Source organism: Gasterosteus aculeatus, chromosome 18 (genome assembly GCF_964276395.1).
Source record: "Gasterosteus aculeatus chromosome 18, fGasAcu3.hap1.1, whole genome shotgun sequence".
Lineage (NCBI taxonomy): Eukaryota > Metazoa > Chordata > Actinopteri > Perciformes > Gasterosteidae > Gasterosteus > Gasterosteus aculeatus.
Window position 1 is genome coordinate 16716259 of NC_135706.1, and position 23782 is coordinate 16740040.

The 23782-nt window shown below is 48.3% G+C and overlaps 1 protein-coding gene across 5 annotated transcripts; it reads right to left on the reverse strand.

Annotated features, from left to right (window-relative positions):
- Positions 1–297: 297 nt before the first annotated feature.
- LOC120814773 (pleckstrin homology domain-containing family G member 3) lies at positions 298–23730 on the reverse strand. 5 transcript variants are annotated; one of them, XM_078093848.1, is made up of 18 exons: positions 23590–23730; positions 14914–15017; positions 13167–13498; positions 12731–12831; positions 12246–12315; positions 12032–12078; positions 11388–11538; positions 11148–11279; positions 10893–11075; positions 10709–10801; positions 9437–9523; positions 8917–8950; positions 8075–8176; positions 7952–7984; positions 7748–7758; positions 5072–5170; positions 2334–3756; positions 298–2106 (listed from the first exon to the last, which is right to left on the reverse strand). In XM_078093848.1, the coding sequence occupies exons 2-18, from the start codon at positions 14960–14962 to the stop codon at positions 1310–1312; spliced, it is 3744 nt and encodes a 1247-aa protein (XP_077949974.1). In that variant the 5' UTR covers positions 14963–15017; positions 23590–23730; the 3' UTR covers positions 298–1309. The 5 variants fall into 5 exon arrangements, with proteins under 5 accessions (XP_077949974.1, XP_077949973.1, XP_077949977.1 ...); XM_078093847.1 differs by having other exon boundaries at positions 5072–5173; XM_078093851.1 differs by having other exon boundaries at positions 5072–5173; positions 11388–11853; positions 11942–12078; positions 23590–23622.
- Positions 23731–23782: the final 52 nt, after the last annotated feature.

Consider the following 23782-nt stretch of genomic DNA (forward strand, 5'->3'; position numbering starts at 1 on the left):
GTCTGTGTGTGTGTGTGTGTGTGTGGACCCTGGGAGGAGGAGGATGATGTCACTGAAGCGTGAGCTGCAGGACGCTGCAGTGGAGATGTGATGTGACTGAGTACTGAGGTCACATGTGCTGAGGTCACATGTACTGAGGTCACGTGTGCTGAGGTCACGTGTACTGAGGTCACATGTACTGAGGTCACATAAAACATAATACTAATAATCTGATGAGCTGCTGACGCTTGAATGAGGAACAAAAGAAACACGTTTTTGCAACACAGACACACAACACAACACAACTGATTTGTTGTATTTACATAAATAAGCTCGAGTTGGAGGAAGAGGAACAGGTACATCGTGTACGAAGGAGCAGCTGTTCAAATAAAACCTGCCGACAAGAATCTACATGTTGTTGTTTATGAAGAGCAGAACTTATGAGAACATGTGTACACGTCAACATAAGAAAAGTCATTTACATCCAATAGAAAAAGGCACAAAATATGAGTGAAGTTGTTAATATAAAATGAATTTATCATTGGTTTACTGTAGGTGATTGTTTATTTCGATATTGAAGGACCAATATGAAACATTTTGTCTATGATACTTCTAGTTGTCTCTTTTATTGATTATCAGCTTCAGGGTTTATCTCATAACAGGATGTTTACGTCATAACCTCTGACGCACTACCAACATATGAACATTTATTAAAACACACATTCTAGATGTTCGTGTTCCACATCCAGGCCGATGTTAGCGGTTGACTCCTCATGAATAATAAATAGCATCAGCAGGTTAAAGTTTGAGGAGAGAAGCTGTTATAAATATGATTTTTATGTCCCTGGTTTGGAGTCTCTTTGCATTCAGAGGCGACTTGTTGGTAAAGAAAATCAAGTCTAAAATCATACAGTCCTCATTTCCTCTAAAGAGTTCCTACAATTTCATCTACAGAAAAGAATCCGTGAAATGAGAATAATCAAAGTGACAGTGTAGTGGTTAGTTCACTGACTGCAGGAATCCACAGCTCTGACTTAGACGGTCTCTGCTTTAACCATATTATAATATAACTTTATATAAAATAACATATCATATGAAACAACATAACATGTGACATGTTAAAAGAAGACCGCTGCTCATCAAATATTAAAGATATTCACATATTTTTCTGGATTTATTTATGTCTTAAATACCAGAGAGGACCTCGTGTTATTTTGGATGTTCACATAAAAAGATAATGATGTGGAAAATGAATATTTGATAGACTTTACAATGATATTTCCAATAGTAAGCGATGATGTTGACATATCTTTGAATCTTCTTGCGGTCCTCAGCTCCGGCTCTGGAACTTCTCCCTCAGATTCTTCACAACGCTCTTCTGACCGGCCTCCGTCTTCGCTCGGGGGTTCGACCCCCCGGCCTTTGGCTCGTCGTCTTGACGACCAGAGGACTCGGATGTGTTCATCCCATACTCCCTCCGCCGGTACTCGTCAGAGTCCTGGTAGACCCGGCAGCGTTCCATGACGGCCATGATGGAGATCTTCTCCCTGCTGGTGGGGGAGCGGATCTGGACGTAGTCGTCTTCTGCAACCGGCGACTGAGAGTCCGAAAGCTTCTCCATCACCAGGATCTTGTGCTCTTCGTCCCCAGGCAGGGCCGCCTCGGCCGCCACGTAATAACCGCTGTGGTCGCCGTAGTAACCGTTAGCGACGCGGTCCTGCAGCTCCTGCATCTCCGCAGTGTGTGCTCCGCTCAGCCGCAGGTCCAGAGATCTGGCTCGATGCAGACGCCTGCTGCGCTCGTCTCTTTCCTGCGACGCCCCCTTCGCGAGCAGGAGGTCCGAGGAGCAGCTGGAGCGCCTCCTCAGACCTCCGTCACACAGCTGCTCTGGGATGGAGAGGCTCCGGCCCACGGGGCCCACGGGGCCCTGCTGGGGGCGGTCCTGGTCCGAGTATCTGGAGCGCAGCTCTCGGACGTCGGGCCAGTTGAAGCACTCGGTGGGGGGGTGGGCCCCAAGGGGGGTCAGAGGACTGCGGGAGCGGGCTCGACCCAGTTTCGCAGGTGGGGTTGGGTCCACGGGGTTTGGCGGTAGAGAGGTGGTCGGGTTATGAGGAATGTTGGGTTTACCTGCAGAAGACAAAACATCAAACTTAAACTCTTCCTCCAGTCCGGCTGCTGGTTCTGGATCCATTGTTTAAACTAACTAAACTCCCTCTTTCTTGTTTATATTTCACATCGTTACCATAAACTACACAAATATGTTCCCAAATCTCAAAAATGTCGAACCCTTTCAACTTCTCATATTCCCCAAATTGACATCTGAGGAAGATAAAGCTAAAAGGAGGTCATAGTACCTGCCGCCTGCTTCTCCTCCTCCACACAGGTTAAAGTCCTCCCCCCCACAAGGACCCCCGGAATCCGCTGTCGGACCATCGGCTTGGTGGTTTTGATCCGCTGGCTGTACTGGCGGGCCAGATTGAGGACTTTGCTCTTCGCGTCAACGTCATCCAGCCGGTCTGAGTCCTCGCCGACCGATTCCTCCTTGGACTTCAGCCGGGGAACCCGAAGAACCGGAGCCCTGAGGCTAATGCCCTCTTCCCCAAACACCTTCAGCATCTCCTTCAGACTTCCTGTACGACTCACGGTAGAGGATCTGAGCTGGAGCGGTGAAGGACTCACGGATTTCTCTATGTGACAGCTGCTGCTGGAGGTCTCAGCCGTGTCTGGCGGGATGACCTTGGTCTCACTCGGAACTTCTTTGGACCGTGGAAGACCTCCAACGTTGCCTTGGGATTGGCTGATCTCTCGCTCCATCGTCTGCCAGACCTTGATCATTTCAGAAGAAGGTCTGAATTCTTCATCATCAGAAGGATTCTCCTGCAAGCTGTGAGACCTTGACCAGCGGATGTCTTCTAGATCCTCTGGATCTGTGCTTCTCTGATCGGACCTGAAAGAGTCCAGGGACTCAGTAGAGGCCATGTGACCCCAGGTGTCTGCTGGCAGAGCAGAGTCCAGGCTCGAGGAAGCGGTGGAGGCTGCGGGATCGGTGTGAACCGCCTCGTCCTTTGGGATGCTGTTGAGCCGGCTGACAGAGCTCCGGACCAGCCCGGTGGGGATGTACGTCAGACTCTCCCTGCGCTGGAGGCCGAAGGCGGCGTCCTCGCTCTCTGCGTTCTCATAGTAGCTCCTGATTTTGCCGATGAGCAGCTGGTCTTGCTTGGACAGGGCGGAGTCCCGCCTCCGTCGGATCCCCCCATCGACATCCAAAAGGACGTCTTCCTGTGGGGACAGAAGGGTCAGGTCCGTGGTGCTGAAAACTTCAGAGGGATCGGTGCAGAAGCTGTTGAGCAGAGACATCCTGACGGCAGGTTCGGCGCTAAGGCTGCCGGTTCGGCTCCGTAGCCGCGGCGATTCACAGCCAAGTGAGTGGCCCTCATCCGGGGCCGGGCCGCCTCGCTTCACGCTGCTGAAGTGCTGAGCGATAGCGCCGGCTTTGTCCAGGACAGACGAGGGAAGGATGCTGACAGCTTCGCCCTCATTAGCCGGCACCTCCTTCGCCTCCTCCTCGTCCTCGGAGGACTCAGCGCTGCTCAGGGTCTTGGAGTCCGAGTCGGTTGTGGCGGAAGTCGGTTGCTCTGTAGCCTGCGGATGTCCTTCTGGTTTCTTCTCCTCTGACCTTTGAGGAGGGGCTGCGACCCGGCATTCAGGTTCTGATTCAGGCAGTCCTGTTGGTTCAGAGTCTGGCTTCTGCTCTTGTGGCAGCTTGTCTGAGGGGGGCTGAAATGGAGGAAAGATGGGACACGTGGTTAGAATTGCAAGTCTGTCAAATGTCTACGTCACTGAAGAAAAGATCCCAGAGTGGTGTTAGACCATATTCAACTAACATGCTAAGAGGTCCAGTTGGAGAAGATTCCTAGAAGCAAAGGTCCGGTAGATCATAACATAACTAGATTGGGGGAGGTGATAGAGGCGGTATACTATCCAGGGCAGGTGCTGCAGCCACTAGGCACGTGGCATTGGACACACCAGGAGCCCATCGGCTAATTGGAGGGGGGGGGGGGGGGGGGGCTGTATGTCCATGGAGCTGAGCATCAGCGAGGGAGGACAGACGCAGGAGACAGAGGATCAACGTGGACTCACCTCTCTCCTCCGCCCCACACAGGATGGAGTAGACCGGTGTCTTTACCCTGACCGTATCATTAACAGGACCCTTTTTACTAAATGATCTCTCTGAGCCTCCGGTTTTATCCTTGAATCTGGCCTCACTTCCCCTGGTTTGCCACAAGCTGTATCAACATCTGCATGTAATCAATAACGTTACACGACTGACCAATCCATTTATTTGGTACGATTCAAAAACTCTGACTATTTATTTTCACATAACAAGGAACTGAACATATATGTACGACTGCAAATATAAACAACGTTCTCTTATTAACTAAATAAAACGTACGGCTCTTTCAAAATAAGAGAAAATAAATTGTGAAAGTACTTCAATTATAAAGAAAAGAAAAGCTTAATTTCCTTTTTCTGTTTCACATTTGGACTCGACAGTCTCAGCCAATTATCGATAATACATCTAAACCTATTTAAACGGTTTTATAGAATATACTTCCCACTCTCTATCTTGTCCTATCAGCATGTTAAACCCGGGCGTGAGTGCATCACGGCCATTCTCCAGCCACTGGTTAAATGCTGCAGAAGTAAGAACAGAACCGAGTACTTCTCGCTGACCTGTCGGCACAGTTGAGACGATATCGTCCTGCCTGAGATGCACAGACCAGATTGCTCGATTGGTATCAGGTGGGATGGCTTAACTCAAATGCTATTGGTCTGAGCTTTAAGCCACTACCGTGAAGACGACCAATAGAAGTTCCGCGTCAAGTTTTAAATCAAAACCGTCTGTTTTAGCTTTGGGTCCAGATCTGGACTGGTGCCCCCCAGTTAGTGACCTTTTTTGAAGGGTAACTAACTCAGCGAGGAGCCGACGCCACCAGAAGACACTGTGACTATTTGTCATATTACTTCCCAAAGAGACGGAGAAGTGGATCTCTGTGAGAATGTGCGAGTCGCCGGCTGCTCTCTCATTTACCTGCCCGCCCGTTGGCCCGGTTCCACCTGGCTCGTCTTCCTCAAGAAAACGGCCGTTTTTCTGCTCACAGCCGTCGAAGGAGACTCCGCATCCGTCCTCCTGCTTCAACAAAAGTCGGATAAAAAGGTTTAAAGTGGTTTCATTAGGCTGTCAACATAAGTGCCTTAATCTATGCGATTAATGTGGCAGAGATTAATGCGACAAAATATTTTAACATAGTTAACGTTCGTTTGTTGGCCGCTGAAAAGAACCGGCTGCTAGCAGTCAGTTACATCGGAGAAAGCAAGATGCGTTTCGCATTGGAAGTAAAACAAACAGTGATCCAACACCGAGCAGAGGAATTCCTCCACGTGTCAAACACGGACCACCCAAAGCACCGCTATGCTAAGCTAGCTGCTAGGCTACTTCCATCCCAACATCTAACGTTACCCTGCACAGTCTGCAGAGGACCACCACTGCGTCCCTAAAAGACCTGGTTTGAAAACGTCCTGCTGAATGAGGGGACATTGTTGCCACTTGAAACACGTTAAATGATGCAGAGTTGAGAGCAAAGTGGACGAGGACAACAGGAAGAAACACTAGTTCAACATGTTCAACATGTTCTGCCTCCAAGAGGATCAACTGTGTGTAGTTTTGTGTTTAAAATAACATCAACAATTGTCTACAATACACACTTTATAAAATGATTACTTAGAAGATTTAGTCTTTAGAAGTAAAACATTCATTAAAAAGCATTGTTGTTGTTACGATGTTATTGTTGAAATGAATTTCAACATGTGTGATTAATTAGTAATTAGTAGTTTTTATTGATCACAAACTGAAGCACAGAAACATCCAGTTTGACCCTGAAGATGGTCGATGCTCTTAGAGAAGAGAAGAAGAACCTCCTCTTGCTTTATAACTTTGGGTTCATTTGTTTCAGGAGCTGAAAGAACTTTTCATTCTGTCTGTCTTTGGTCCCGTCGTGGTTCTGGAGGTTCTGATGGCGTCATCACCACTAGATGGCAGCACGAGGCCGGACAGACAGACGACTTTGTTACTTTGAGAAGAGTTTGGTTCTGGAGCTGAACTAGGAAATTCATCAGGCATCCATCCATCCATCCATCCATCTTCAGCCGTTTATTCGGGGTCGGGTCGCGGGGGCAACAGCTCCAGCAGGGGACCCCAAACTTCCCTTTCCCACATCTACCAGCTCTGACTGGGGGGTCCCAAGGCGTTCCAGGCCAGTGCAGAGATATAATCTCTCCACCTAGTCCTGGGTCTTCCCCGGGGCCTCTTCCCAGCTGGCCGTGCCTGAAACACCTCCCTTGGGAGGCGCCCAGGGGCCATCCTCACCAGATGCCCAAACAACCTCAACTGGCTCCTTTGACGCAAAGGAGCAGCGGCTCTACTCCGAGCTCCTCACCAATGGCTGAGCTTCTCACCCGATCCCTAAGGGGGACGCCAGCCACTCTCCTGAGGAAACCATTTCGGCCGCTTGTACCCGTGACCTAGTTCTTTCGGTCATGACCCATCCTTCATGTCCATAGGTGAGGGTAGGAACGAAGATTGACCGGTAGATCGAGAGCTTTGCCTTCCGGCTCAGCTCTCTCTGGACCGGGGCCTCCTCCAGACGTTCCCAGTTCATCCTCACTACACGCTTGGGTTTACCGGGTCTGTCACGAGTCTTCCCCCATCCTCTGACCCAGCTCACAACCAGATGGTGACCAGTTGACACCTCTGCTCCTCTCTTTACCCAAGTGTCCAGAACATGCGGCCTCAGATCAGACGATACGATTACAAAATCGATCATTGACCTTTGGCCTCGGGTGCTCTGGTACCACGTACACTTATGAACATCCTTATGTTCAAACACGGTGTTTGTTATGGACAATCTGTGACTGGCACAGAAGTCCAACAAACACCCGCTCAGGTTCAGATCAGGGAGGCCGTTCCTCCCAATCACGCCTCTCCAGTTGTCTCCATCGTGGCCCACGTGGGCATTGAAGTCTCACAGTAGGACTATGGAGTCCCCTACTGGAGCCCCATGCAGGACTCCATTCAGGGTCTCCAAAAAGGCCGAATACTCTGAGCTGCTGTTTGGTGCATATGCACAGACAACAGTCAGAGTTTTTAAATATTTTTAATTTGTCTTTTAGGAAATATCCTCATTTAGTAAATAAATGCAGATTATTGCATTATTATTAATACAAGTTGAAGGTTTGGTGTTGTGTTAGTTCACCACGTGAAGCTCATTAAGCCGATAAACAGCTCCTGAGCGAGCGGGCTTTTAGTGCGTTATGCAGCCGGGCCGGTGAGGAGGAAACAGGAAGTAGATTGTCACCGTGGTAACGCCTGACCAAAACAGAGCCCAGCAGGAGACGGCGGCCAGCACTGAGCTGGTGAAGTCATCCTCCAGCAGGAGGTCCACAAAGTTGCTGTCCTCCTCCTCCTCCACTGCCCCAGGAGACCGCTGGGGGGGGGGTGCCGTCTCCTCCTCCTCTTCTTCATCGTCTGCGTAGTCCTTCCCTTCCTTCGGGTCGCCCTCAACCACGCCCAGCGAGAGAGAGCCCCTCCCCCTCTGGTCCCCCCCAACACACACACAGCCCCCCCAACACTGTGTACTGCTTTTGTGATAACTAATCTGATGTAGAGGAAGAGAAGGAAGAGAACGAGGAGGCGATTCTTGTTTCTTACCTTGACGATGACTGATCAACAATCAGCAGCAGAAGAAGTAAAGCAGATTTGATTATTATCATCATCATCAACATCCTGATTATTTGCATTATCATCATTATTATTACTATAATTAACATCTTTATCATTATTAATAACATTGTTATTATTATCTTGAACTTGTCATAGAAGTCGTCATGGCAACGCTTTAGGTGGATTTTTTACCTTCGCTGTTTTTCAGTGTTTCTCTGATTGGCTCTGAAGAAGAAAACAGAATCACATCAAATGTCTTGATGGAAGAAACTGGAGTCTATAAACAGGAAGTAGTTCAAATGTATTCCTGTTTACCGGACTGTCGTTGTCCCTGGCGACTGTCTGGTTGAAACTCGTCAGACTGACAGGACAAAGCTTTCTTCAGTCGCTCAGGACTGTACCGATACCTGGGAGGATCTACAGGCGAGGACCACAACGTTCAGTGATACACATGTCAGACGAACACCATGACGACGGACTAACACCTATCCCCATGACGACGGACTAACAACTATCACCATGACGACGGACTAACAACTATCACCATGACGACATACTAACAACTATCACCATGACGACGGACTAACAACTATCACCATGACGACGGACTAACAACTATCACCATGACGACGGACTAACACCTATTACCATGACGACGGACTAACAACTATCACCATGACGACATACTAACAACTATCACCATGACGACGGACTAACAACTATCACCATGACGACATACTAACAACTATCACCATGACGACGGACTAACAACTATCACCATGACGACATACAAACAACTATCACCATGACGACGGACTAACAACTATCACCATGACGACATACTAACAACTATCACCATGACGACATACTAACAACTATCACCATGACGACATACTAACAACTATCACCATGACGACGGACTAACAACTATCACCATGACGACGGACTAACAACTATCACCATGACGACGGACTAACAACTATCACCATGACGACATACTAACAACTATCACCATGACGACGGACTAACAACTATCACCATGACGACGGACTAACAACTATCACCATGACGACGGACTAACAACTATCACCATGCCAATACTACTTCATTATTCGAGCAAACATTTGTACACTTTGGAACATTTAACATCAACTTACATATGGAATCCATTTCCAAGATGGCCTCTTTAGCCTGAAACACAACAACAATTAATTCCACCTTTGACGCTCTGGTTAACACTGGTCTCACTGGTGTGTGTACTGGTGTTAGCGGTGTCTATACCGGTTTGTGTACTAGTGTAACAGAGTTAGAAATACACTTTTTCAATGTATCGTATCTTATTTTTGGTTATTATTCAACAATCTTGTTGAGTGTGTGTGTGTGTGAAATTTATTTTGATGAGTTAAATCTGCGGAAATTGCGATTCATGTCTTCTGGGCCTCCTAGGCTTCCGTAGTCCTGTTACTCTGTTGAAGACCCTGCGTGTAGGGAGACCACAAGGCAATGTCTGTGTTTGACTCTCTTCTGCAGGACCAAATAAATGTGTCACACTAGCATCTGAACCAGTGTGTATACTGGTGTGCACTGGTGCGGGTGTGTGTACCAGTGCGTGTAGACTGGTAAGTGTGCATGTACATTGGTGCGTGTGTACTGGTGTGTGTACTGGTGCTAGTGGACCTTCTGAGGGATGATGGCCTTGTGGTTCTCCAGAATTATTCGTTTGATGTGATGAGCCCAAAGCTTTTTCTCCTCCACTGACTTCGCCTGGAAACATGGGGGAAAATATTTTGATCAATTCAACATGATGAAAAATATATATTTACAGGTATTTACATATAAAATTAGTATCTTTAGAGAAACAACACATTTGATTTTTGGTAAACAGGGGAACTGTTGCACAGAAGTAGAATAAAGAAATCCAGGATAATTGAAAAGGCGCCGCTTGGCGTGATCGCTCCTCGAGGCGTAACCGGTTGCACGTTTGCCGAGCCGGGAGGAGGAGGAGGAGTCGATCCAGGTGCACACAGCTGGGATCAGTGCACGTTCGTGTGTAGTAGAGAAAAGCCGGGCAGACAACAGCAGACCGACTGAGTGCGAAGGATTTAAAAATATCTACTTACTAGGAAAGTTCTCTATAAAACTGTGTTAAATATAATTCTACAATTATTGTTCATACAGAACAAAAAAGATCCTGCAACAGGTCAAGATAAAATATGAAACCGTGTTGCAGGCTGGTAAGTTTGCACATGGTGTAGAAATTACTAAAATTACATATTTTATCTAAACTGATCTCAGCCGTTAAGAAGGCTCATTTATCTGGGGGGGGGGCAGGCTTCACCCCAGCTCAGGAGCCCTTGTTTTAAACCAAGTCGGCCTGTGATGGGGGGACTCAGGGTGGGACAGATACTGACTGTGTTCCACCGGCACAAACTGCCCTCTTCCATTTATACGGAATATGTGGAAACATCTTTGATGTGACACATTCTTCTGTGCAGGGAAGGAAATGAAGATGTGGCCAAGGACTTCAGTGCCAAACACACACACTGACAGTGCGACAAATAGTGCCTTTATTCACAGGTTTGACACATAAAAACATGCCGCTTGCAGCAAAGCTCAGCGCCATACAGACGTCTGTGGGACGGTGAGAAGCTTCACGCTGGTCTGATCGGCCCTCAAACGTCCTGTCTGACATGAAAGTGGTCGTGGACCACTGATCTAAACAACTGCAATAGTTCAAAATCAATCTGGTGACACTAATAGTGACAAGTAATGCATGTTAATGGAGATAAACGGAATAACTGTTAAACACATGAGACTCCAGGATTCATCTGGAGCAGCGAGCTGCAAAGAATAAATCGCCATGGTTACTTGCTATATTCCCCCAGTATGAGGTGAGTACCCTGGTTTGGTGCAGTAGCCCCCAGGTGAGCAGGTGGAAGCTGATCTCACCTGGACAGTGTGGGGTTGTTTGGGATGTTTGTAATGAGTCACACTGAAGCTCAGAGAGTCTTTGGCGCTTTCAATCAGCATCAGAGTGGAGCACTGAAACCACACAGAGAGATAAATAAATACACCAACAAACTCCAATGGTTCTGCTGAGGAGCAGGCGGCCATGTTGTGGGCGGGGCCTCACAGAGATGTGCGTCTTGTACACATAGTGCTCTCCGCGGCGCTTGGTGATGAGCAGCATGCGCTCAAACAGGAACAGCGTCCTCTCGTTTTTAGCCCGGTGGACCTTGAAGGTTCCCTCCAGGACCAGCTCCCCGTAGGTGGTGAGGTCCGGACCCTTCCAGTTCAGCAGCAGAGACTGAACCTCCTGAGGGAGGCAACGCACGTCATGTACCTCCTGCGTGTACTTCAGCAGAGTACTAGGAGTACTGAGACACACCTGCAGTCTGACGGCGTGCTCGTGTTTCCTCTTCATGTCGTTGATGTACCAGGCCACGCCTGTCATGGTATAAATGGCCTCCTCCACCACCTCGTAGCCCGCCTCCTGGGGGTCAAAGTGCTTCGCTATCTCCTGAGGAAAACATCATTTTCATCACCATCCTCATCCTCTCTATCACCGTACCAATAACCGCCCTCATACCCACCACCTGTCAGCATTGGCACCTTTTCATCAGCGTACCTGGAGCAGCAGGTGGTACTTGAGGATCCTCTGGACCGGTTTCAGCAGGTACGAGCCCAGAGGCAGCGAGCGCTTCAGCGACGCCTGCCGATCACGGAAAAACTTGGCCAGACATTTGTTCCTCATACAGTCAGTGAGCGAGGCCACGGAGCTGGAGGACAGGTAGACACAGGTGTGAGCAGCAGGTACATGCAGAAACTAGAGACATAGGCCATCCTAATGTACGGTAGTAGACCATTATGGACTCTAGTGGACTCTAGTGGAGGGGTCTTCAACGGTTTTCAGGCCACGGTCCCCCAAACTGATGGCGAGATGGAGCAGGGACCCCCTTTACTACGGAGTTTGGTCCGCCATCTTTTATTTTTGAGTGTCGTATCAGCATGAATGGAGGGATCTGATTGGCTGGTGCCTGTGATGTCGTATCAGCAGGATGAGTGAACCATCTCCTCCATCAACTTATCCGTTCCTACAATATGTTGGATTCATGTTAATGTGGATTTTAAGACAACAAATACAATTCTGATGAAGGAAAATTCCGTGACCCCCTGCAGTACCTCGCGGACCGCCTGTCGAAGACCTCTGCTCTAGTGGACCAGAACGCAGTGGACCGGAGACGACTCGAGCGGGGCTAAGGTAGTACTTACTTTGGGTAGTTGGTGCAGTACTGTGTGTAGATCTCAAAGTACTCACTCTGAAAAGGACAAACAAGAACAAGAACTCAGTTCTACTCGGTTCTGATCGATATCACCATCACTACCATCCTCCTCATCCTCAGCACCAGCTTCATCATCAATACTTCAATGGTTTATTTTTGCAGAGCTCGTTGATCACCTTTGATTAGTTATTGACTATATTCACCTTGAGCACGAAGCACCTGGCGACGGCGACCGGGTCGTTATCACAGAGATCCAGAGCCTGAAGCAGCTCACTGTGGACGGGAAACGGTCACCATGACAACGAAAACCCACTAAACGACAGTTGGATATTTCCTCAACAACCTCATGGTTAAAGGGTTATAAAGTAACAATCAGAATGATGGTATTTAAACATCTATAATTGAACGCAAGCTCATCATGTGACTTCTCCACAGTCACATGGTTACTTGGTAGTTCAGTGAGGTCACATGACCATCTCCTCTATCAGCATGTTATTCTGTCCATCAATACACAGGTTTGTGTTGTGATTTCTCAATGAGAACATTATTGATTATTCTAATGTCTGACTCCCAAATCCACCAAAACGCACCTGCATGAAACGTTTCAACAGCACTCAGGAAACATATTGATTATTTACATATTTATTATCAGTTATTATCATCATCATGGATTCCATTGTTTTTTCACCTGTTGAATTCATAGATGTCCTCGATGTTTCCAAACAGGGAGCAGACCTGCTCAGGACGGATCGATAGATCGCACTGATCAATGATGTGAGCCAGGTAGTCCTGTGAGGAGGGGGGGGGGGGGGGGGGGGGGGGGGTTATTCACTGTAAAAAACAGTTCAAGCACAAAGACTGAGACATGCAGGACGAGGGTCCCTGTCTCACCGCGAGTTCTTGGACGTCACCCTGCATGTCCAGGTTTATCTCTGATCCCTCACTGTGACATAAGCAGCTAATCCATTAACCGGTTAAGCTTAACCGGTTAATTATAGCGTCTACCGGCTTTACTTAAATGACACCTGTCCTCTGAGACACTGTCCTCCCATCTAAATTCTACTACTATTCTACACCCAACCTCTGAGATGCTGTCCTTTCAGGGGGGCGGGACTAGAACTCACCTCTACAATCATGCGCAGGTCTCTGACGTACATCCTCTCAGTCTCGATGATCTCCATGACGACCCGGTCCAGATAAGTCGGCTGAGGGTTCGGCGGCATTCTGGTGGACTCTTTGTTGTCAATACTGCTCCGCCCCTTGGTGTCGGGATCCGGGTAGGGCCCCGCCCCCTTCTCAGCCCCTGCCAGGATCAGGTCTAGATCGTCACTCCGGGAGGATCCGGAGGACAGCATGGAGATTAGGCTCGCAGGGCGGGGGTCGGAGGAGTCGGAGGGCGAGGCTGACGGGGCGCGCTCATTGCTGACGGGGGGGGCAGTGGACAGGCGGGACGAGTCTGAGGGGTGGGGGACACATAGTCAAGAAACCACGTTAATGAATGTCTTCATTGAGACCCTGACCCTCACCATGAACCGGTACAGACGCTAGTGTGAACTTAGCTGTTGCCATGGTGATGAGGTCAACAGATGTGAGACAGTATAAAAACGACACTGTCCATGAGCCTTTGAAACAAACAACAGCAACGCCGTGAGTGGCTAATCTGCAGATTTCTATTGACACACAAAGACACACAAAGAGACACACACTCACACCTCGTCCATCCCAGAAAACAAGTCCGTCGTCCTGCCGATAAATAACACCATGGAGTTCTGTAAAATCCCAGCCTACTGCAAACGCACCGTCTGCAAAGCGACTGAGACCAGAACCCTTCGGACCTCGGAGACCCAACCTGCCACTCTGACCTCAGAGGGGGCGGGGCCTAACCAATCAGTCCCAGTGAGAGACACCTGCCACCTGCTGGACTGAGGTGCTTTATGATGACATCACTCCCAGGGGACTGGATTCAGAGTGACATCATCTTTTTGATGGATAGAGAAGTAGCTTTGCAGTTTATAACATGGAGTAAAATAAAATACACTAATGAATAATAATAATAATAATAATGTCTCTTTTAAAGAGGACCGAGTCCATTAATGGATCATTTAAAGATGATTGATATTCAATAAACATCTGACTTCATTTTAAACCTTGTTTAATATTCAATGTAATATTCACTGTTTTTAAACAGACACAAGTTTGAAGGTTCAGGGAGACGGACGGCTCAGAGACAGAGACACAGGTGGCTATTGTCCTCTGTGTCTCTGATGTGGAGCTGTCGGTTCCCTCCACCAACGACTGAAAGAAAGACCACACTCATGAACACAGACGACAACAAGCACTGATCTGTGACAGACAGGGAGACAGGGAGACAGACAGGGAGACAGACAGGGAAGGTTGGTTTATACAAAGACACATGTGATCAGTGTAGTGACTGAATGAACAGAGGCCTCTGCTCCGCTCATCGCAAAGTTGACTTTGTTCTGGACCTTCATTCACATCTCATGCTCTCCGTCAGCAGACGGAGGATGAACTCTTCAGTCAGAGGAAACATCTCATGCTCTCCGTCAGCAGACGGAGGATGAACTCTTCAGTCAGAGGAAACATCTCATGCTCTCCGTCAGCAGACGGAGGATGAACTCTTCAGTCAGAGGAAACATCTCATGCTCTCCGTCAGCAGACGGAGGATGAACTCTTCAGTCAGAGGAAACATCTCATGCTCTCCGTCAGCAGACGGAGGATGAACTCTTCAGTCAGAGGAAACATCTCATGCTCTCCGTCAGCAGACGGAGGATAAACTCTTCAGTCGGAGGAAACATCTCCAATAAACTACGTGGTGGTGAAATAAACACACGAAGAAGAGGAGTTACTGACCTTCATCCATGTGGAGGTCAAGAGAGGAGCCGTGAGACCCTTCAGGCATCACCCCGTCCCCTTATCTGTCTGACCGATAATGAGGACGAGGACGGACTCCTCGACTGATGAAGAGGAGGAAGAGTGATTAATTTAATGATTAGTGATTAGTTGTGACTCATTAAGTCTTTCTCACAGTTTGTCTCCCCGTTTAATGGACTTTTCCCCTGTCTCCTGATCTATGTGTGTCCTTACATGTGTCCTGATCTATGTGTGTCCTTACATGTGTCCTGATCTATGTGTGTCCTTACATGTGTCCTTACGTGTGTCCTGATCTATGTGTGTCCTTACATGTGTCCTTATGTGTGACCTTACGTGTCTCCTGATCTATGTGTGTCCTTACGTGTGTCCTCATCTATGTGTGTCCTTACATGTGTCCTTATGTGTGTCCTTACGTGTGTCCTTACATGGGTCCTTATGTGTGTCCTTATGTGTGTCCTGATCTATGTGTGTCCTTACATGTGTCCTTACGTGTGTCCTGATCTATGTGTCCTGATCTATGTGTGTCCTTACATGTGTCCTGATCTATGTGTGTCCTTATATGTGTCCTGATCTATGTGTGTCCTTACATGTGTCCTTATGTGTGTCCTGATCTATGTGTGTCCTTATATGTATCCTGATCTATGTGTGTCCTTACATGTGTCCTTATGTGTGTCCTGATCTATGTGTGTCCTTACATGTGTCCTTACGTGTGTCCTGATCTATGTGTGTCCTTACATGTGTCCTTATATGTGTCCTGATCTATGTGTGTCCTTACATGTGTCCTTATGTGTGTCCTTACATGTGTCCTTACGTGTGTCCTGATCTATGTGTGTCCTTACATGTGTCCTTATATGTGTCCTGATCTATGTGTGTCCTTACACGTGTCCTTATGTGTGTCCTGATCTATGTGTGTCCTTACATGTGTCCTTATGTGTCTCCTGATCTATGTGTGTCCCGACGTGTGTCCTGACGTGTGTCCTGATCTATGTGTCTCCTGATCTATGTGTGTCCCGACGTGTGTCCTGACGTGTGTCCTGATCTATGTGTGTCCTAATCTATGTGTCTCCTGATCTATGTGTGTCCCGACGTGTGTCCTGATCTATGTGTCTCCTGATCTATGTGTCCCGACGTGTGTCCTGATCTATGTGTGTCCTTACATGTGTCCTTATGTGTGTCCTGATCTATGTGTGTCCTTACATGTGTCCTTATATGTGTCCTGATCTATGTGTGTCCTTACATGTGTCCTTATGTGTGTCCTGATCTATGCGTGTCCCGACGTGTGTCCTGACGTGTGTCCCGACGTGTGTCCTGATCTATGTGTGTCCTGATCTATGTGTGTCCTTACATGTGTCCTTATGTGTCTCCTGATCTATGTGTGTCCCTACGTGTGTCCTGACGTGTGTCCTGATCTATGTGTCTCCTGATCTATGTGTGTCCCGACGTGTGTCCTGACGTGTGTCCTGATCTATGTGTGTCCTAATCTATGTGTCTCCTGATCTATGTGTGTCCCGACGTGTGTCCTGATCTATGCGTGTCCCGACGTGTGTCCTGATCTATGTGTCTCCTGATCTATGTGTCCCGACGTGTGTCCTGATCTATGTGTGTCCTTACATGTGTCCTTATGTGTGTCCTGATCTATGTGTGTCCTTACATGTGTCCTTATGTGTGTCCTGATCTATGTGTGTCCTTACATGTGTCCTTATGTGTGTCCTGATCTATGCGTGTCCCGACGTGTGTCCTGACGTGTGTCCCGACGTGTGTCCTGATCTATGTGTGTCCTGATCTATGTGTGTCCTTACATGTGTCCTGATCTATGCGTGTCCCGACGTGTGTCCTGATCTATGCGTGTCCCGACGTGTGTCCTGATCTATGTGTCTCCTGATCTATATGTGTCCCGACGTGTGTCCTGATCTATGTGTGTCCTTACATGTGTCCTGATCTATGTGTGTCCTTACATGTGTCCTTATGTGTGTCCTGATCTATGCGTGTCCCGACGTGTGTCCTGACGTGTGTCCCGACGTGTGTCCTGATCTATGCGTGTCCCGACGTGTGTCCTGATCTATGTGTGTCCTGATGTGTGTCCTGATCTATGTGTGTCCTGATGTGTGTCCTGATCTATGTGTGTCCTTATATGTGTCCTGATCTATGTGTGTCCTTACATCTGTCCTTATGTATGTCCTGATCTATGTGTGTCCTTACATGTGTCCTTATGTGTGTCCTGATCTATGTGTGTCCTTACATGTGTCCTTATGTGTGTCCTGATCTACGTGTGTCCTTACATGTGTCCTTATGTGTGTCCTGATCTATGTGTGTCCTGACGTGTGTCCTGATCTGTGTCTCCTGATCTATGTGTGTCCCGACGTGTGTCCTGACGTGTGTCCTGATCTATGTGTCTCCTGATCTATGTGTGTCCCGACGTGTGTCCTGATCTATGTGTGTCCTTACATGTGTCCTTATGTGTGTCTTGATCTATGTGTGTCCTTAATGTGTCCTGATCTATGTGTGTCCTTACATGTGTCCTTATGTGTGTCCTGATCTATGCGTGTCCCGACGTGTGTCCTGACGTGTGTCCCGACGTGTGTCCTGATCTATGCGTGTCCCGACGTGTGTCCTGATCTATGTGTGTCCTGATGTGTGTCCTGATGTGTGTCCTGATCTATGTGTGTCCTGATCTATGTGTGTCCTGATCTATGTGTGTCCCGACGTGTGTCCTGATCTATGCGTGTCCCGACGTGTGTCCTGATCTATGCGTGTCCCGACGTGTGTCCTGATCTATGTGTGTCCTTACATGTGTCCTTATGTGTGTCCTGATCTATGTGTGTCCTTACATGTGTCCTTATGTGTGTCCTGATCTACGTGTGTCCTTACATGTGTCCTTATGTGTGTCCTGATCTATGTGTGTCCTGACGTGTGTCCTGATCTATGTGTCTCCTGATCTATGTGTGTCCCGACGTGTGTCCTGATCTATGTGTGTCCTTACATGTGTCCTTATGTGTGTCTTGATCTATGTGTGTCCTTACATGTGTCCTTATGTGTGTCCTGATCTATGTGTCTCCTGATCTATATGTGTCCCGACGTGTGTCCTGATCTATGTGTGTCCTTACATGTGTCCTGATCTATGTGTGTCCTTACATGTGTCCTTATGTGTGTCCTGATCTATGCGTGTCCCGACGTGTGTCCTGACGTGTGTCCCGACGTGTGTCCTGATCTATGCGTGTCCCGACGTGTGTCCTGATCTATGTGTGTCCTGATCTATGTGTGTCCCGACGTGTGTCCTGATCTATGTGTGTCCTTACATGTGTCCTTATGTGTGTCTTGATCTATGTGTGTCCTTACATGTGTCCTTATGTGTGTCCTGATCTATGTGTCTCCTGATCTATATGTGTCCCGACGTGTGTCCTGATCTATGTGTGTCCTTACATGTGTCCTGATCTATGTGTGTCCTTACATGTGTCCTTATGTGTGTCCTGATCTATGTGTGTCCTTACATGTGTCCTTATGTGTGTCCTTACATGTGTCCTTACGTGTGTCCTGATCTATGTGTGTCCTTACATGTGTCCTTATATGTGTCCTGATCTATGTGTGTCCTTACACGTGTCCTTATGTGTGTCCTGATCTATGTGTGTCCTTACATGTGTCCTTATGTGTCTCCTGATCTATGTGTGTCCCGACGTGTGTCCTGACGTGTGTCCTGATCTATGTGTCTCCTGATCTATGTGTGTCCCGACGTGTGTCCTGACGTGTGTCCTGATCTATGTGTGTCCTAATCTATGTGTCTCCTGATCTATGTGTGTCCCGACGTGTGTCCTGATCTATGTGTCTCCTGATCTATGTGTCCCGACGTGTGTCCTGATCTATGTGTGTCCTTACATGTGTCCTTATGTGTGTCCTGATCTATGTGTGTCCTTACATGTGTCCTTATATGTGTCCTGATCTATGTGTGTCCTTACATGTGTCCTTATGTGTGTCCTGATCTATGCGTGTCCCGACGTGTGTCCTGACGTGTGTCCCGACGTGTGTCCTGATCTATGTGTGTCCTGATCTATGTGTGTCCTTACATGTGTCCTTATGTGTCTCCTGATCTATGTGTGTCCCTACGTGTGTCCTGACGTGTGTCCTGATCTATGTGTCTCCTGATCTATGTGTGTCCCGACGTGTGTCCTGACGTGTGTCCTGATCTATGTGTGTCCTAATCTATGTGTCTCCTGATCTATGTGTGTCCCGACGTGTGTCCTGATCTATGCGTGTCCCGACGTGTGTCCTGATCTATGTGTCTCCTGATCTATGTGTCCCGACGTGTGTCCTGATCTATGTGTGTCCTTACATGTGTCCTTATGTGTGTCCTGATCTATGTGTGTCCTTACATGTGTCCTTATGTGTGTCCTGATCTATGCGTGTCCCGACGTGTGTCCTGACGTGTGTCCCGACGTGTGTCCTGATCTATGTGTGTCCTGATCTATGTGTGTCCTTACATGTGTCCTGATCTATGCGTGTCCCGACGTGTGTCCTGATCTATGCGTGTCCCGACGTGTGTCCTGATCTATGTGTCTCCTGATCTATATGTGTCCCGACGTGTGTCCTGATCTATGTGTGTCCTTACATGTGTCCTGATCTATGTGTGTCCTTACATGTGTCCTTATGTGTGTCCTGATCTATGCGTGTCCCGACGTGTGTCCTGACGTGTGTCCCGACGTGTGTCCTGATCTATGCGTGTCCCGACGTGTGTCCTGATCTATGTGTGTCCTGATGTGTGTCCTGATCTATGTGTGTCCTGATGTGTGTCCTGATCTATGTGTGTCCTTATATGTGTCCTGATCTATGTGTGTCCTTACATCTGTCCTTATGTATGTCCTGATCTATGTGTGTCCTTACATGTGTCCTTATGTGTGTCCTGATCTATGTGTGTCCTTACATGTGTCCTTATGTGTGTCCTGATCTACGTGTGTCCTTACATGTGTCCTTATGTGTGTCCTGATCTATGTGTGTCCTGACGTGTGTCCTGATCTGTGTCTCCTGATCTATGTGTGTCCCGACGTGTGTCCTGACGTGTGTCCTGATCTATGTGTCTCCTGATCTATGTGTGTCCCGACGTGTGTCCTGATCTATGTGTGTCCTTACATGTGTCCTTATGTGTGTCTTGATCTATGTGTGTCCTTAATGTGTCCTGATCTATGTGTGTCCTTACATGTGTCCTTATGTGTGTCCTGATCTATGCGTGTCCCGACGTGTGTCCTGACGTGTGTCCCGACGTGTGTCCTGATCTATGCGTGTCCCGACGTGTGTCCTGATCTATGTGTGTCCTGATGTGTGTCCTGATGTGTGTCCTGATCTATGTGTGTCCTGATCTATGTGTGTCCTGATCTATGTGTGTCCCGACGTGTGTCCTGATCTATGCGTGTCCCGACGTGTGTCCTGATCTATGCGTGTCCCGACGTGTGTCCTGATCTATGTGTGTCCTTACATGTGTCCTTATGTGTGTCCTGATCTATGTGTGTCCTTACATGTGTCCTTATGTGTGTCCTGATCTACGTGTGTCCTTACATGTGTCCTTATGTGTGTCCTGATCTATGTGTGTCCTGACGTGTGTCCTGATCTATGTGTCTCCTGATCTATGTGTGTCCCGACGTGTGTCCTGATCTATGTGTGTCCTTACATGTGTCCTTATGTGTGTCTTGATCTATGTGTGTCCTTACATGTGTCCTTATGTGTGTCCTGATCTATGTGTCTCCTGATCTATATGTGTCCCGACGTGTGTCCTGATCTATGTGTGTCCTTACATGTGTCCTGATCTATGTGTGTCCTTACATGTGTCCTTATGTGTGTCCTGATCTATGCGTGTCCCGACGTGTGTCCTGACGTGTGTCCCGACGTGTGTCCTGATCTATGCGTGTCCCGACGTGTGTCCTGATCTATGTGTGTCCTGATCTATGTGTGTCCCGACGTGTGTCCTGATCTATGTGTGTCCTTACATGTGTCCTTATGTGTGTCTTGATCTATGTGTGTCCTTACATGTGTCCTTATGTGTGTCCTGATCTATGTGTCTCCTGATCTATATGTGTCCCGACGTGTGTCCTGATCTATGTGTGTCCTTACATGTGTCCTGATCTATGTGTGTCCTTACATGTGTCCTTATGTGTGTCCTGATCTATGCGTGTCCCGACGTGTGTCCTGACGTGTGTCCCGACGTGTGTCCTGATCTATGCGTGTCCCGACGTGTGTCCTGATCTATGTGTGTCCTGATGTGTGTCCTGATCTATGTGTGTCCTGATGTGTGTCCTGATCTATGTGTGTCCTTATATGTGTCCTGATCTATGTGTGTCCTTACATCTGTCCTTATGTATGTCCTGATCTATGTGTGTCCTTACATGTGTCCTTATGTGTGTCCTGATCTATGTGTGTCCTTACATGTGTCCTTATGTGTGTCCTGATCTACGTGTGTCCTTACATGTGTCCTTATGTGTGTCCTGATCTATGTGTGTCCTGACGTGTGTCCTGATCTATGTGTCTCCTGATCTATGTGTGTCCCGACGTGTGTCCTGACGTGTGTCCTGATCTATGTGTCTCCTGATCTATGTGTGTCCCGACGTGTGTCCTGATCTATGTGTGTCCTTACATGTGTCCTTATGTGTGTCTTGATCTATGTGTGTCCTTAATGTGTCCTGATCTATGTGTGTCCTTACATGTGTCCTTATGTGTGTCCTGATCTATGCGTGTCCCGACGTGTGTCCTGACGTGTGTCCCGACGTGTGTCCTGATCTATGCGTGTCCCGACGTGTGTCCTGATCTAAGTGTGTCCTGATGTGTGTCCTGATCTATGTGTGTCCTGATCTATGTGTGTCCCGACGTGTGTCCTGATCTATGCGTGTCCCGACGTGTGTCCTGATCTATGCGTGTCCCGACGTGTGTCCTGATCTATGTGTGTCCTTATATGTGTCCTTATGTATGTCCTGATCTATGTGTGTCCTTACATGTGTCCTTATGTGTGTCCTGATCTATGTGTCTCCTGATCTATATGTGTCCCGACGTGTGTCCTGATCTATGTGTGTCCTTACATGTGTCCTGATCTATGTGTGTCCTTACATGTGTCCTTATGTGTGTCCTGATCTATGCGTGTCCCGACGTGTGTCCTGACGTGTGTCCCGACGTGTGTCCTGATCTATGCGTGTCCCGACGTGTGTCCTGACGTGTGTCCCGACGTGTGTCCTGATCTATGCGTGTCCCGACGTGTGTCCTGATCTAAGTGTGTCCTGACATGTGTCCTTATGTGTGTCCTGATCTATGCGTGTCCCGACGTGTGTCCTGACGTGTGTCCCGACGTGTGTCCTGATCTATGCGTGTCCCGACGTGTGTCCTGATCTAAGTGTGTCCTGATGTGTGTCCTGATCTATGTGTGTCCTGATCTATGTGTGTCCCGATCTATGCGTGTCCCGACGTGTGTCCTGATCTATGCGTGTCCCGACGTGTGTCCTGATCTATGTGTGTCCTTATATGTGTCCTTATGTATGTCCTGATCTATGTGTGTCCTTACATGTGTCCTTATGTGTGTCCTGATCTATGCGTGTCCCGACGTGTGTCCTGACGTGTGTCCCGACGTGTGTCCTGATCTATGCGTGTCCCGACGTGTGTCCTGATCTATGCGTGTCCCGACGTGTGTCCTGATCTATGTGTGTCCTGATGTGTGTCCTGATCTATGTGTGTCCTGATCTATGTGTGTCCTGATCTATGTGTCTCCTGATCTATGCGTGTCCCGACGTGTGTCCTGATCTATGCGTGTCCCGACGTGTGTCCTGATCTATGCGTGTCCCGACGTGTGTCCTGATCTATGCGTGTCCCGACGTGTGTCCTGATCTATGTGTGTCCTGATCTATGTGTGTCCTGATCTATGTGTGTCCTGATCTATGTGTGTCCCGACGTGTGTCCTGATCTATGCGTGTCCCGACGTGTGTCCTGATCTATGCGTGTCCCGATGTGTGTCCTGATCTATGCGTGTCCCGACGTGTGTCCTGATCTATGTGTGTCCTGATCTATGTGTGTCCTGATCTATGTGTGTCCCGACGTGTGTCCTGATCTATGTGTGTCCTGATCTATGCGTGTCCTGATCTATGCGTGTCCCGATGTGTGTCCTGATCTATGCGTGTCCCGACGTGTGTCCTGATCTATGTGTGTCCTGATCTATGTGTGTCCTGATCTATGCGTGTCCCGACGTGTGTCCTGATCTATGTGTGTCCCGACGTGTGTCCTGATCTATGTGTGTCCTGACGTGTGTCCCCGGTGCTTCCTGGTTCCCGCTCGCCGCTGTTGGGGCGTTTTACGGCTGTGAAGTTTAAACACGGAGGAGACAAGTTGTCTTGTTTGTCTCTTATGAGATCAACGCCGAATCAAAGATTCCTTCATGTTGCGGAACTACAAACATTTGTATTGAGTCTTTACACGTGGACACGTCCTGAGTTCTGCTTCACAAACCGCACCTCCGACCCACGAGCACGTCGCGACTTCATTTACTTTTCTGACAACTTCTTGTGTTTTTTCTCATCAGCAGGAATCGAACCCGCGACTTCAGAGTAAACAAACACTTCCGCGTCTACTTCCGTTTAGAAGTACACAAATAGTCAGCGGAGCCACTGAATGAACACGAACCAAGGAGCCTGAACTCACCTCCGTCAGCTACACAACGCACGCATCAGCTCCATCAGCTCCGCCCGTCCGTCGGTCTGTCAGCGCGTTAAATCTCTCACGGCCTCTGCGCATGCGCCTCATTTCAAACACGACTAGACGGTGAAAGTCCCTCTGAGAACCTGCAGGCTTCTCCAAAAACACCTGGACTCATCCAGAACAACGTGTACCTCTG